Below are 16,665 nucleotides of genomic sequence, written 5' to 3'. Positions count from 1 at the left end.
TCAAGGTCATTGAGAGCAGTGACAGCACACAGAGGGTCGGCCTGACTTTGAGATGACAAGCCCTTTCTTTTATGGGACAAAAAGTACAGTAATCAAGAAGGAGGAGGAAGAGGGGAAACACTGCCGTGGCGTTCCCGGTGATTGGCAGGCCTAAGTGGGAATCTGTCTAGACAAGAAAAACAACTTCTTTCTGAAGATGCGTTTGTTTTTGCGCGCCCTAGCCAGCTCTCCCATCCGTGCCACAGCGAGGGACCAGCGGCGGCTGCGCCGTTAGCAGTTTGTAAAAGCCGCCCTTCAGACCACAGTTATTTGTCATGCGTTAGAGGATAAGTCCTCCACGACAGGAAAAACTGGTGTCTGCTGTTAACAAGAAGACCTACCGAAATGATGAGGGGGTAGAGGGTGCTTAACCTGATGTGAATTCTATGAGTTTTTCATAAAGAACAATTTTTGATTTATATCCCCCCCCCTCATATTTTCCAGTCTTGTTTTTAAAACATAAAGATAAGAAAAGCCATATGTGTAGCTGTGTGCTCCATGATAATCTGCTATGATGCCACTCTTGGGTATTCAAGATGGGGGACGGGGGGGGGGGCTTTAACCCAAAGGATTCACCCCTGCGCTGTACCAACGCAACCACAGGTCCCCCCAGGCCTGTGCACCTTGCATTGGAATCCTCACCAGGGACAGCAAATAGGTACAGACTGACTCAAGGAGTGAGGGGAATGTTCCCTTTGGTGTCCGGGAGGATAGATAAATGTTTCATTGTCATTGTAAGAACAATGAGATTTAGCTTGGAACGCATCAGCAGATGCACAGTATATTTACCACATTGCAGGAAGCCCTCACAGCATAAAGGCGTGAAGAGCCAGCTGGTGGAGCGCGAGATTGTCAGGAAGAAGCGATGGCGATTGTGGCGAAAATCGCGATGTAGGGGAAGGGTGCGAGCTGTTTCGGGGAGGGGGGTGCTGTTCTCGAGGCTCCGTGATCTGTGCTTCGATTAGGGCGAGTGTGAGCAAAAGGGAATCCGGGCACGATTCCCCAGGGGTGGATGCGCACGGCTCCTATGGGAGTGGTTTCGCTCTCCGAGAATCATTTGCCAGATCTGTAAGCAGTTTCACCATGATCTCCACACCACAGTGTCGTCCCAGCAAGTGTCGAGTGTCTCTCAGGAATCCTGCTTCATCTACATCGCAGACGCTTGTCGTCGAGTCTTGCATTTCATCTCATTTAACTAATTTGAACATTCTCTTTCAATGCCACCTCTCTGCATTTGCAATCTCTTTAGCACATTGTCTTTCAAATGCAATCTTTTCTAAATTTGACGCGATTTTATGGCGGGAAAAACAATCCCATTTTTGTACTCACAAACAGGAAATTAAGAAGAATTATTTCCAAGTCTGCTTAAGCTATCAGTTGCAGAGTCATCCATCAAAAAAATTGATGCAATTAGTATGTTGCTGTTTGGCTTACTGCTCCTTTGAGTTGGGTTAGAGAAATGAAAAATGGCACTACAAGTCACATAATGCCCCCACTGAGGTGGAAAACTTCCTGAAAGTGCTTTTTAATGGCCATTTCACTTATAGACTGGTCTTTATGGCAGACAGCCTTGGTCTTTATACATGACAGACAGCTCTAAGGTTTGCCACTGAGCCTTTATTCCAGAAAGCTACCTGTTGAGGCAAATTCCACCAACTTGCTAATATGTTTAAAATTGTTATAGCTCACGGGGAGAGTGTAATCATGTAAAGCTATTATGTTATTTGTCCTGCTCTTTAATCTAATATATATCAGTTACTCAGGTTTTTAGACATTACCTTTGAAGAAGCATGTTTGTTTGTTTATTGGTTCATTTGAGAAGGACAATGCATTTTAGCAACATTACTGTAACTGTGCAATAGTCTCCACCTATAGTTCCTGGGTTCTTAGTCCATAGAAATGAGCACATATAAGGACGGCACAACAGAATACAAAATCTTCTAATACAGTAAAAGAAAAAAAAAGGATCTTTTTCTTATAATCAATACGACTGAAAAACAAATGCACAAAAAATGTTTATAAATCACAGTCATGAAAACTGCCAGAATAGCACCAAAAGGAGGACCGATTGTACTTGCAATCACTTGCAAAGATTTTTTTTTTTGTGGCAGCCAAAAGTATAGATTTGATTTCAGCAGGGTTTTCTTTTTGAGCAGGGAGGCGGGGACTGAGTGACCCCTTGGCGGCCAGGGGATGCTGAGCTGGGGTCAGGGGACGGCTGTGAGCCTACAGCTTAGTGAAAGTGTCTTTCGGTGGGGTCTCCCAGCCCCACAGGCTCATTAACCCACCATCAACCCGAAAAACCCTTTTCCCAATCGTGTCACCCTGAAATACCCCCGTTGTTCCATAAACATTTATAGACGTCAACAGATGATCTTAGTGTCATCATAGACAATTTACAGACTATGCACATTTTTTTTTAATTACTATTCCCTATTGCTCATGACCAATTGCATTTGCGCTGACCCAAACAGAGCAGGACCATTGGTCCCATATCAGTGTTTATGAGCTGTCTGGTCCTGCTGGTACCCTGCGGGGCAAATTGTGCTTTTGCACCCCCCATAAGAGCAACAAGCTGACCCCCCTCCCCAACCTCCCCCTGAGAGAGCAGTTGGGTTGAAAAAACATGGATGCACTCCATTGCCCCACAGCCTAAAGTCCCGCTGCCCGCCCGGCCGCCCCCCCACCCCCACTTTTGTTTTACCCTGGAGGTGACAGAGATACAGCTTTACCATGAGCTGTTTCGGCGCGGCCGCGCGGGGACCTCGTCGCAGCGCTGTCATCGCTGCCACATTAAATCTTCCCCTCAGGATTCCCATTCATTAATGCGTCTTAATGTGACCCGGCAAGCTGCCAGAAATCACGGCCATTATTGACCCTTCAAATATAGTCCTCAAGCTGAGTAATTTGAGAAATTCAAATGCGATGTCCACTATTTCCTTCACGGAGCTTTTCCGTTTCCTTTTCGTTTGTCGTGACTTTTTCATATATTGCGACTAGTTTTACAGCTTCCTACGTATTTTTAATGACATTTCGATTTAAATCTAATATTGCGACCCTATTCATCTTCAACTCAATGTTTTCTTTGTTTTCATTCCAGCCCTGTGAGTTGAATTTTGAAAAGACCTCATATCTTGTTTAGGCCTAAGATTGTTATTCTTTCTACAAAAATGGATAAACAAGCTTTTATAGCTGTTATAGTCTGTAGAACTATCTACAGAATACTGATTATCTCTATTTTTGTCTGTCTTTGTAACAATGTTAAACAGTTTCCGCAAATAATTCATCCCTTCTTAATGAAAATGACGACAAAAAAAGCCTGATGAAATTGCTTTACAATAATTCAAAACTTATGTTTCCTCAGATATTCTTTGTCTGCCAGAAGTTGTCAAACATTCGACAGCCTGGCTGTAATAGGGGATTATAGATCGGTCTGCTCGTAGCCTAACTGTAGAAGCGCATTAAAAGCTAGAACAGGCTAATTTTATTACAATTGATGCGTTCCCTACGCAGCCTAATGCGCGACGGTAATTAAGCAGGAAGGCATATGCCCAGTGTCGCAGCGATAATAAAGCGTTAGTTAGCACCATGGTCCACTGGTTTAAAAATCACCATCAGCCCATGCCACTTATGTCCATAAAATTTCCCATTTTATGCTCTTTAATGACTTCCGCCCAGAATCTTCGTTTTCTTTATTTATATGTGTGTTTTACGCTCACACAAAGACAATAAACATGTCCGCAGAAGTGTTGCGAATCAGGAATTTGTTCGGATTTTTTCCACCGACTGAAATCGTGGATGATGTGGCCGGTGTGTGAGCCGGTGTGTTTAACCGGCCAGGGACGCGACCCTCCGCCTCATTAGGCACCCGTCTCTGCTGCTTGATTCGCTAATGGGCCCGTTTCTACTTGCCCTCTCATCACGTCTTCAAGATCGCCACAGACTGGTTTGAAAAAGCAATTTTTTTCTCATGTACATAAAGAATGCTTTTAAATTTGTTTTTAGTATCAAACAATGTCACACCGCTGGCTCCCAGATGCTGCTTATCAATCGTAAACTCATTTAAATTGTATTTACTTTAAGCTTCGAAGACCGATTTACTGTGATTTATCTAGACGATTTATTTCTCCCGTAAGTACAACGATCATTTTACTGTTGGCTTCCATTTGAGATCTTACTGAAGTGGTCTCCTCTGTGCTTGATGTGACGTATTTGTGTTCCAGAAGAAATGACAGCCCGTCCGATGATGAGCTCGACAATCTTCTGCGTAAATGCATCTCGGTGCACTTTAAGTATCTATTAGCCATAATCTTTGGAGGAGACTCTGAGAGGCGGAATCACTCACTTTTGTGCAGCCGAAAACCCTTTATCGCCGATTATTAATCTCTGCTTTTCAAAATGCGATTTTCGCTCGCCCGTAAAAATTCTGGCATTTTTTTTCCTGCACAGTGGCTGTCCAGTGAGAGGCTGAATTAATAAATACGTTAAGATGCTGCTTCGAGTTTTTTTTTTGTTGTTTACTATGTCAGCACTTAGATACACTTAACTCTTCCCATAGTTTATGTGTTTGTTGATATTTGAGGACAGGTGAAGCCGAAATGAGCAGTCTTAGGTAGGGCGCATGTTGTTCTTCAAAAGATATAATTCCGTGACAGCACAAAGTTATGCGAAGACTCAGCAATGTCTCTCTCCTTCTTTACTTAAAGATATGGGAGTGCAGAAATAATCGTTTCTGTTCAGGTTGACCCATAAAACACTGGCAGTGTTCATCCGGACCGTCTATAAAATGTTTGCATGAAGTATGAACTTAATTGGTGTTTGAGATACATACAGGGTTCATCAGGTGTCTGAAACTGCAGTTTGGTGCGTCATCATTTGGCATTTTAGGCTGACGGTTGACCTTCCAGATTCTGTAGGGGTGTCGTCTCCATAACCGCGCATACTCACCTTACGTTCTTCACATCGTGATCTTTCGGTGCAGGGTGTGGGAGCTCTTGGTATGGCCAATGTGATGCAGGGAGTCTCAGCATTTCCGAACATGTGCCAAATAGGGGGGGTGGGACAGACTCTCAATGGCACAAGTTTGGGTCTGATTGCCCGCGTTGCCCCTGTGTGAGCCTCTCCGCATTTCGGGCCCTTTGTTGGTGGTTCTGGTCCCAGTGCCAGTTGGCATATCTTTGCAGGCTTCCTCTGCCTATTTAGACTGTGTTTTTTCCCGCCTCTAATTTCATTACTTTTTTCTGTGACCTCAATTAGCAAGATCTTAATCCCAGGAAATTAAATCCCATTGTCAATAAGGAGGAAGGAGACCTGGTGTAAAACTAAACCCACTTATTTCAATAGCCACCTCCCTAGTGCCGGCAGGTAGAAATTGAATCAGTTCTTTCACAACTTTTCATTGACCGAGTTAAATTACGGAATGTCAGCTGCAGCTGCATCTCCGCCTTCCGCAATCTAAGCTCGGAATTTCGATTCTACTTTCTGAACGAATGCAGATATATATGTAGTATATGTGTGCATGTATACAGTGACGCTTGGGAAGTAAATACTGCACTAAAAATAGACATGAATGCATACAGATATGTAACAAATTAACAGTATACAGGAACAACTGTTCTAAATTGCAAGGATTTTGCTTCAATAGAGAAGTTAGAAATTATATGGTTTCATCGGAATGTCACAGTACAAAGCAGTTTGGATGAATTATTGATTATTTATATGGGATATAATATTATATGTTATGTTACTATTTATTTTTAAATTAAAATTAAATTTGGATAACAGTATTTTTTAATGGGTTATTCACTTTAGCAGGTTATGAAAATGAGTTTAAATGTTTTATATTTTATTTATTCGGATTGTAAGGTCTTCCTAACACTGCTTAAAGCTGGAATGTTGGTTTCATTTTTCTCCCCCATATTTGTCCCCCATACAAAACATTCCATATTTAAAAATCCACCCAACCCACTTTACTCCACCTCTACATACACACACACACACACACACGCGCGCGCGCGCGCACGCATGCACGAGTGCGTACCACCAAGCCCTTAATGGATTAATATTCAGGCTGCACCTTCCAGTGGCGTTCGGGTACGGAGAGTCAATATGTCAGCATTTATTGATGCCCCATGGAGCAGTGGAGAGTTGTCAGACCTTCTTTCAGGCTTTAATGGCCCCCTAAGGTGCACCTTCTATGGGTCCTGAAAGGGTCGGGGGCCTCTGAGCCAGCCTGTTGTTTAAGGTGAGCTCACACTCACAGAAACGCACAGACAGAAAGCACCACTGCCTTCATGGACATGACAAGGGCTGTGAAAGGCCGTCCCCATCGGCTCTGCTGCTTCTTTTCCCCTCTTTCTCCCCTTAAACTTTTTTTTTTCCCCTCCTCCTAAAGAAAGAAAAGGGGGCTAATTGTTTGTTGTGGGAGCCAAAGATTATGGAAGAGCCCCTCTTTGCCTTTCTCTATTCTCCACTGCTGCTGCTTCTTCTTCCTAAAGATGTGTCTTTTTTCCAATGAATGAGAAGAAAAGCAGAGGAATTTTCATGTGCGACGTTTGGGGTGGGGGGGGTGGGGGGGGTGGGGGGGTGGGGATGGGGGGGGGGGGGCTCCCTGCCCAAATTTAGAAAGTGACAACGAGACAGAGGAGGCCACTAGACAGCCATGGTGTTTGAAAATGATGCAGAGACAGAACAGAGGGTCTCTTTATAGGATCCATCGAAAACCCCAGAGTGAATTCTCACCCGAGACCGACATCGTTAGCTCATTATGGTGCCTTTCAGGTAATGCAGCACCATTAAAAATAGTTTGTAAAGAAATTTAACAGCTTTTTTTTTTGCCCAGCTGAGTGAAATAAATATGAAGTAAAGAGTGAAAGAGGGATGGGTCAAATTCTGGGATGTTTTTCACATTGAGGTGATGAACTTAGATTTATACAACTGGCAGTTTGAACTTGTGCCAGTTCTGAGGGAAGCTGGCAGATTAAAAGAAATAGTGTCCAGTAGAAAGTGTCTGACTGCTGATGACACCTAATTTCCCCAGCAGTGCAAATAAAGATCTAAACTAGCTAATTGAGGAAAATAGTGTGTCTAATTTGAGAGAAGTTCTGCTGACTGCGAATTAATGACTCAACCTGCTTCGGAAGAGTCAGATCAGCTGCCCGATGTGAGTTACTTGTGAACCTCAAATCTTGTCCTGTTTGGAATAGGTGGGCTTTATATATTAAGCAATACCCCAGTCAGCTGGACTTCACCGTGACTTCTAATGTGCTTTCTGCTTGCAAGTGAATTCCAGACCAGGTATCTGCACATCAAGAACCAAGTCCTGAGCACAAGTTATGAATTAATACAATATTTTAGTTCCACTTTACAATAAGGCTCCCCTTTGCCAATAATAAATGGCAGTAACTCATTAATAAAAACTGTGAATAATTGTATATTAATGATTGACATGTTACAACCTAACTAATAACCTGATTATGAAACATTTGCAAACCCTTTCTTATTTTCAAAGGGTGTCAATATTTTTAATCTATAGCACTTCTCTACAGCTAAACTATTGCATTTGATTAACGGTTTGCACTTTAATGACATTTAAATTGCCAGCTTATTTCCTGCTCTATGACAGTATTATGTAGCATGCATCCCTCAGTGGGCCGCGGTGACTCTTTGTGATGGTGCGTCCACCCACCCCTGGGGTTTGCAGGGTTTAGATATGGCCTCAGCTGTGTGTGTGCGTGTGGATTTTCTTGCAGTACTCATGACCGCTTCCTGGACCGGCACGTTCCCGGGTCCTCCAGTAGATCCTCTCCAGAAAGCCCACATGGCCTTGCGTCCCATGCCCCCATGTCCCTGGCCAGCCTGACGTCACGCGTGCTACATGCCAGCATGTGAAGTGCAGGTCCCTGCAAACCCGAGTGTCATTTCTCATTCACGCCCAGAGCCTGAGAGATTGTGGCAAGGAAGATAGCAGTTAGCCCTACAGGCTACATGCATAATGAGCTTCTCTTACCTTAGAGAAATAATACCCCAAAACAAAGATGCACACTAAATATGGAAAGAAAGGGAGCTACGTGATCAGATCGACTGTTATATTTCCCAATCGGGAAAAAATACAAGCAAAATATGCTAACAGCTAAAAGCCAAATGTGGCATGTCATTCTTGTCACTGGGTCTTTGGTACTTACAAATTACTCGGGGTGCTGCTTGATGGTAATTTTCCTGGAACTAATTTGCTTTTCAAGGTAATCCGTCATCAGCCCATCTAGTCTCTCCTTCTTTCTGAAGGAGATGTCCGTGGTCGATCGTCGCAGCGTACCTAGTGAAAGGGAAACAGACGATCACGGCGCTACTGGCTGGGATTTTGAGGACTAGGCAAAAGGATGAACTGGAGATCTTCTAGTCTGGAAGTTCTGGCGTATCCCTTTCACTCTGTGTGACACTCTGAGACAGGAAAGGCTTGGCAGGTGGAGGTAATTAGCCCACCGCCAGATCAATTCCATTCAATTAAATTTCGCAGGGTTGCCATTCCAGCAAACCTGTCCCACAGCGTTGAATGCAGATCCAGTGGAAGCCGCTTCGCACCACGGACATCGCTCCTGAATAAATGGCTGGCGGAAGTGGAGGACGATTCTGTGTCCTACTGGAAAAATGGTTAGGAAAGTCGATGTGGGAGAGGTTGAGAGGTGGAATGGGGGGGGGGGGGGTGGCTGTATGACATGGGTGATAAACGTCGCATTTGCTTGTTGTCAGCAGAACATGCAGCAGCGTTCTGCAGCGGGGAAGGATCCCCAGCATCTGATAGTCTGGCTTGGAATAGATGCAAAGCATGTAGATGATCCTTCATCAAAGCTTTTTATTGGGGAGAATCTCCCAAACGGCACCTATCTGTGTCCTTTTGTTAATAGGCAGACGTGCAAATACATACAATATAACGATGATATGCTTGGTGAAGCTAAAGAAAACCATAACGGTGCTTCGCTTGACGTTGTTCCGTCTCGTGTAAATCGCTCTGGCACATTCTGCTGGCGTCACACGCTTTGGAAGGTTATCAGCACTTGGCATAAATCCTTCAGTTTGTTGCTTCTCATCGCAGCCGCTGATATCGATCCCTTTGAGGAAACCTGCTGCTCATTAATTTGATCGTTTTATTAAAGGGGTTAGGGTGGTGCTGTTGACATGGAGACAAACGCTCCTTCTGGCCCCAAACCGCCGCTTACTTTCATTCTTTAACGTTCACGGTATCGGAATGGGCCAGGCTCATTTAAATGGACCTGACATGATCTTAAATAATGTTATTAAAAGAAGAAATATCTGCGTTTAAAAGCAGCACATGTGTAAACCACCCCGAGGAAATACAATTTCTGGGAATAATACTCCCTGAGTAACACACGATTAGGATTTACATCTATGATAAATGACACGGCCTGACAATTTTATCAATCTCCCACGCAGCTTTCGAGTGGAATTACAGTGTTGCTCTTATGCTGTAATCAGGCTGTTTTGTGTTGTTGGGATGTGGGTAATTGCTTTCATTTATCTGAAACTGATGCCCTGTAAGACTGCGTGTCAAGCGTGCATCACCTGCCTTGAAGGTGTCTGCGGCATTACATGTCGTTCTGAAACACAGCTGACGCATCGGGGAACACGCCCGTCTAGCGCATCCTGCCTTTCGCTGCTGCATGACATGCTGCGTCTCGCTTTACACGAGCTGCCAAACATCCCCTTGTTGCCTAACTGTGGCTGCTCACATGTGTGGTGATCTCAGGGATAGCCGTCCCTGTGACCCCCAGAATTACCCCCCCCCCGCATGTTTGGGACATATGTGGGGTGACGCATGGTGTGGCTGCATTCATTCAATTTCGGCCATGAATTTTCCACAATCTCAACCACATTGGGAAAAAAGCAATTAGAAATAGCAACTGGAGACGCGGGGAGCACAAGATGACCAGTGTCAGACTTGGGGAGATGCTCTTCAGATAACCATGCATGCTGGGAAAAGAAATAAATGATGCATGGCGAAAATGGATATGGTGGGACCTGCCCCCCCCCCCCCCCCCCCAAGTAGGCCAAAATCCAGCAGCATGTAGAAGAAAGCAAATAAATTCCATGCTGTCTCTGAAATGGAAGCAACACCCACCTCACTGCAAGTGCAGGACTCGGAATTCTTTTCGGAATAAGGACTACAGGGCACCATGCTGGACTGCAGTGTGGTCCTGGAGAGTTAACAGCAGATCTCTTTGCTGCATCCTCATGGACACTAACAAAGGAATACATTGTGCTTCTGTGTGTGTGCGTGTGCATGTGTGTGTGTGTGTGTGTGTGTGTGTGTATGGCATTCCTATTTCTATTTACAAGTGTATTTTTGCAGGGGCACTATTGGAAAATGAATCATTACTACAGGACGGGGGGGTGGGGGGGGGGGGGGGAATTGATTTAATTAATGCGGCTGCATGTCCTGCAGCCACATGTAATCCTTTGAGAATTCTCAAGCGTGAGCTCAAGAAGACAAAGACGCATCCACAAGGAGTCGTCTCAAGTGGCCTGCAATGATAGTCTCCACCTAATCCCATAATTCCTTGTTTAATTAAACTCTGGAGCTGCCCAGGAGTCGGAGCCAGTTAGATGGGTCCTGTTAGTATTGTTTTTTGCAGGTTGTGGTGTTAACCTTCTTTTTTTAAAGCTACCTCCAACCATGCACTTAAACACACCGACCCGCTCTCCCTTTCAGGCGATTACTCACACCTTGTAAGGTCCCTCTTTCTCTGCACCCATCCCATTCCTAGAGAAAGGCCTTATCATCCACGGGCTGTTCAGCAACATCTCATGGCAGACCGTCGTCCAAGCTGGTGCTCACACCTAGCGTTTCAGAACTAGACGACTTCTTCATCTGAACGCAGCGCACCTCAACATCGTCTGGCGCTCAGATGGGATTAGCGGGACCCTATGTGGTTTCCTGAACTCATGCCCCCCCCACCGGCATCCTCAATGAATCGGCTTCAGACACAGATAAGACACAGGATCCGGTCATTATGAATCTTCTCAAGCTGCTCCAGCTGTCACTCAATAGCCCGAAGCCCTCTGATCACCCGTAACCCTGGAACCCAGTCCCAGGGGTCCCAGATGCTCGGAGAAGGAAAGCGTTACCCATAAATGGATCACATTGAACATGTAGATATCTTCACTGAACTGTTTGAAGGTTTTGCTCAAAACGACATTAGTTTAGATATTGAAATTTTACGAAAATAGAAAAGCAATATGATAATAGAATTCTCTGCAAAGGGTGGAGTGAGATTTGGCTGCATGTGTGGTGAAGCTCTGCTGCCCTTAACCTGTGATGGAGACCTCATGGGACACAGGAGTGTGTGATCAGGTCTACCAGCAGCAATGTTGTAGGCGGACTGCTGCCCAACCCAGTCCTGCTGGGTCTGTTTAGGGAAACCACGCTATGTGTAATCCCTGCTCCTATTTTCCAAGCTGTAGAAGATGGTGTAGAAGCCTTAAATCTATGGCTGAGTGTGTGTGTTTGGGGGGGGGGGGGGGGGTGTGCGTTCCTTGGCACATTGATGGCCCCCGTCTCTGCCCTGTTTCATCGGCAGTGGTAAGAGCTGTCTGGTAAAAGAACATCGAAGAATAAAAACCACTATTTATCCCACCTAATTCTAGGCTGGGGAGGGCGATGGGTTAAAGTCTGAGTCTGTGAGACCAGGTCTCCAGCGCCTCTGGGGAGATTTTCAGGGATCAGTCCTCCTCTGTCTATACTGGAAATGTAAACAGCAAGCTCAAGTTCGAAATGACAAAATGGACTCCCGGTTCCTTCCTGGAAGCAAGAAGAACGGGGAGAAAAGGCTGGCAAAGTGACAGCGAAGATGTTTCCTCGCCGTGCCAGTTATGCGAGCTGTTACTAGCCAGGGACGCTCACGAGAACCGCTTCCCTTCCCTATATTGTTCTGTAACCGATATACTGGTTTTTGTTACTGCGATACTTGTGCGGTAATATTGTGCCTCTTGACTAAACAGCCATCGTATAACACTGCATGATTATCAGTTTTAGCGTTTTAGTTTTTGTGCCAGTGTGAGCATGTGACAGGTTTGGTAAAGGCGGCTGCCCTCGTCGTCTGTCTCTCCGAACGGCGGACTCTCTCGCGTTGTGTTTACCGGAAAAGAGCGTGGCGTCAACCGTGCGGCCTCCGTGTTTATCCTCACAGCCGGCCGCCGCCCGCAGAGGAAGACCTGTTTTCAGTAACCAAAATGGAGGTTGAAATGTAACCCAATCTGTCGCAGTGACTGTAAACAGTGTTGGAGACTGGAGGCGGGCGTTTCAGCGAAGCCAATGTGGCGTTTCGCTGGGAATATTTACACGCTGGCGGTTTGGTCTAGGAGCCCCAGGCCCTCACAGAAGAATAGTGGTACAGGGATCACTAAGGTGGTCTGGAGAGATTAACCCCCCCCCCCCATTCCGCCTTCTCTCCTGGCTCCCAAGTCTGTTTGGATGTGCTGTGATTTGGCATTGCATACACAAAAGCCCCTTATGTATAAATAGCCACAGATTAAAATAATATTTTCCGTCTCTTACTTTCAGCTATATCATTCAAATCCTCAGCTCCTCGCTCTTCATCCCCCCCCCCCACCCAACAACACCCATATCGCCATGGAAACAGACATGACCAGTATGATGGCCCTTGGACATACGAAATGGCTCGTGTTGTTGATCCAGTTTGACTTGGGTCTGTTACGTTGACTGTACGTTGGCAGTCAGAGCGATTGGACAGCTTAGATACATCAGCTCCTTTCAAAAGGAAGAAAATCTGTTATGCTTGACACTCTTCTCACCGATATTATAAAAAAGTAACTGTCTGTGCTCAGTTTTGCATCATTACGTATCTTTACTGCTTTTATATTCTATGTATCTCTGTGCTTCCTTGACTATGTGTACCAATACCTCTCTTTGTAGCTATGGTAGCAAATTTTACACACGTCTGTAAGGGTGTTCAGGGCGGGCCAGCCGTGTTCAGTGACTTAGCCTGCTCTCCCCATTCCTTGTGTTCCAGGCGGTCGCATGGACGACACCTCAGATGTGGAGTCCGAACCCGACCTGCCCCTGAAGAGGAAGCAGCGGCGGAGCCGCACCACCTTCACGGCGGAGCAGCTGGAGGAGCTGGAGAAGGCCTTCGAGCGCACGCACTACCCCGACATCTACACCCGCGAGGAGCTGGCCCAGCGGACCAAGCTGACGGAGGCCCGCGTGCAGGTGGGGCCGCCAGCTGACACGTCACACCCACACCGCGGCTCCTCCATCCCTCTGTCTTCTGTAGCTGTACACCCAGTACAGGGGCAAGGGGATACTGGGGCTCTCCCAGCAAGCACTGGGCATGAGGCAGGCCCGGTCTGTTGGGGCCGCCAGTCCATAGCAGGGCAAGGACTCCAATGCACAGCCACACACTGTAAATACCACAGACACACAGACTCACCAAACCACATGTTTTTTTGGCCTGTGGAAGGAATCTAATGCACATGGAGTAAACCTGCACAGATGGAGCAGGAGCATGTAAACGTCACTACAGCTCCAGCCAAATCTATACAGCATGTAACATGTACCATTCCATACCCTCTCACCCTATTCTGGATCATGGGGGTCTGGAGCCTGTCCTGGAAGCTACAGGCACAAGGCAGGAAATAACCCAGGATGGGGCACCAACCTATTGCAGGGCACACACACATAATCAGACTAAAACATTTTTAAAATGCCTGACTGTAAGTACACGTGCACGCACGCACACACACACGTACACACACACACACACTGGTATTCATATCTGTGTGGGGATCGATATTTCATAGCCCTAACCTTAACCCAAAGTAACCAAAAAAAAAATACAAGACATTTTATTTTTTTGATTGCAGTAACAGATTGTCATAAAATTGAGTTTCCTCTTGTGGGAACTGAAAAAAAAATGGTCCCCACATTGTCAAAATAACACTTTTTTATCACATTGTGGGGACTTCTAGTCCCCACAATACATGACCACACACACACAAACTCAGGGTAGGTTTCCCTAGCTTATGTAAGTGTCTGAAATACCAACTGTCTGATTTTCAAGGACGAGCTGCATTTTTTATGTGTGTCGTATTTGCGGCTGAAGTCCTGCATACGGGAAAAGCACATTTCTGAACTGAAACGGATTTCCTTTGGGCCGGATAGAACTGCGCTTTCCCGGGATGTGACAGAATTGGCCGACTTGGGCTTAATCCTTCGCACCTCTTGAGTGGCCGCAAAATTGATTATGCATCAGGTTGTTTCCTTGTCTTAAGTTGTTTAAACATGCAGAAGTGTCTCTCAGAGGGACAAAAGGGGCTTATGTGACAGGAAGAGAGGACTCACTCTAGGCTGGCATTATTGTGTAATCAGGGGACTACCTGTAGGCCTCTCTGGCTGACATGATGGGTGTCTGAGATCTGATCTGTGTTGCGATAACATTTCTCCCTGTGCCTCTCTATTACTGCCACACCTCCTGGCCCCGCCCCCTAGTCTCACCTCCTGGCCCCGCCTCTTGGACCCACCTCCCAGTACAGCTACCTGATCTCTTGGCAAAAACACACATACAAATTGTTAGAGCACGAGAGGTTCTTTTTCCCTCCTTCGCTTTTCATGCCTTAAAGGGGAAGTAGATACAGATCTTAGGTTGAGAATGACTAAGGATTTGGCGTTGTACCTAATCTGACCTCTCAGGAAAGGAGGGAGTCCTGATGTTGTACACTTTAGTTAAACCGCACTGGGTAAAGTTTGAAACGTTACTCCATGTCAGTTGCTTCCTGACAGTGTGGCTGACATTAGCGCAACCATGATGTGTAACAGAACAAGATCTTATGAAGGGTGTGGACTTCAATGAAGAGCATTTAGCTGCTTGTGGGGAGCGCTGGGCCAGCAGGTCTGCCCCATGCTCTGCGTAGATCTACGCTCTGGAGCGGGACCGTGTTGTGTGAGTGGCGGGCTGGGGTCCTGCTAAGAGCGACAGAAGCTCGTCCACCGCTTGCTCTTGCAGATCCTCTAAGTTCTTTGTGACCTTGCCACTCACACTTTTCACATTGGCATGCCCAGCAGGAGCCTGAAAAAGGTCACCAAGCAGGGCAAACCCCCCCCCACATTCTCCTACATGGATTCTCACAAGGCACAATGGTGCACTGCTTGAAGGGAGACCCTCTTCCTGAACCTGTGATGAGACACATGGTGTTCACCAAGAGCTGGTTGACCCCGCGGAAAAAGCAGCCCTTGTTATTTTTCTCAGGATCACTTCTACCATATGGTCTTTCCATCTTCCCCCATGACCTAAGTCTGCTGTCACAGTGAAGGCATTTGCACCCATAGCGCAGAACTGCCTTTGAGGATGAGTACAGTGTTTGCGTATACTTGCCTTTTACTGGCTTTTAGCAATTCGAACCGTAAGGTTACACGGACAGAAAGCTCAAGGGAGGGATGGGATGGCGTTGTGGCATAGAGAGAGACGATGACGGTTGTTATTCCTGTGTTCACTGATGGAGAAGCTATTATGCATCCATGTAAGAAGTGGTGTAAGATGAGCTGAGAGACAGGGTGTAAGACAGAATGATGAGCATTAAGACTGGGTGTAAGATGAGCAGTAATATAGGGTGTAAGACAGAGTGGTGAGCTGTAAGACAGGCTGTAACATGAGCAGTATAATGGGGTGTAAGACAAAGTGATGAGCTGTAAGACAGAATATGAGGGAGAGTGATAAGCTGTAAGACAGGCTGTAACATGAACAGTATGATGGGGTGTAAGACAGAGTGATGAGCTGTAAGACAGGCTGTAACATGAACAGTATGATGGGGTGTAAGACAGAGTGATAAGCTGTAAGACAGGCTGTAACATGAACAGTATGATGGGGTGTAAGACAGAGTGATGAGCTGTAAGACAGGCTGTAACATGAATAGTATGTCTACGTTCACACTGCCATGCTGAAGTGACTCAAATCGGATTTTTTGCTTAATGTGACACAGATCTGATCTTTTCAAATCAGATTTGTGTCACTTTCATACGTGGTACTAAATCAGATACGTATCTGATTCGCAGCCATGCGACTTGAAGGTGAACGCTTGGATCGCAATTCATGTGGCTTTTTGCTTATACGCATGCTCTGACATCATCAGCCTGCGCCGGCAGGCTCGTTCCCACACATCCCTTGGTGCAGCAGTTCCAGCAATAACTGCGAAAACAGAAAAAGCTAGCCCCCTGACTTTTTCTCCTTTTCGACCTGCTCATGTACAGCTGATTCACTGTTTGTCGCCTCCATTTTTAATGCCATGAGTCGTCCCACAGATATGACGTTTTTTGTTGTTGGTGACGCAGTTGACCCATGTAAAAATGTATGAATGTGCGCATGCGTGATGTTTCGGAGGACCGATGTGTTTACATTATAGTCAGATACAAGTCACTTGTAGTTATGAATGTGAAACGTCAAGATAGATGAATCCGATCTGAGCAAAAAATCGGAATTGAATGATGTGGCTGGTAGTGCGAACGTAGCCTATGATGGGGTGTATGACAGAGTGATGAACTGTAAGACAGGCTGTAACATGAATAGTAACAAGGTGTAAGACAGAGCAATAAGCTGT

The 16,665-nt window shown here is 45.9% G+C and overlaps 1 protein-coding gene across 2 annotated transcripts in view; it reads left to right on the top strand.

Moving 5' to 3' along the window:
• pax7b (paired box 7b) overlaps window positions 1–16,665 on the top strand; it is a 70,672-nt gene that overhangs the window by 15,632 nt on the left and 38,375 nt on the right. For both annotated transcript variants that reach the window (XM_049017911.1, XM_049017910.1), the window contains exon 5: window positions 13,086–13,285. In XM_049017911.1, the coding sequence (XP_048873868.1) occupies window positions 13,086–13,285 (200 nt within the window). The remainder of the gene's footprint in view (window positions 1–13,085; window positions 13,286–16,665) is intronic.

Source organism: Brienomyrus brachyistius, chromosome 6 (assembly GCF_023856365.1).
Source record: "Brienomyrus brachyistius isolate T26 chromosome 6, BBRACH_0.4, whole genome shotgun sequence".
Classification (NCBI taxonomy): domain Eukaryota; kingdom Metazoa; phylum Chordata; class Actinopteri; order Osteoglossiformes; family Mormyridae; genus Brienomyrus; species Brienomyrus brachyistius.
Note: the sequence above shows the minus strand (reverse complement) of the source record. Positions and strands in the feature narration are given on the sequence as shown.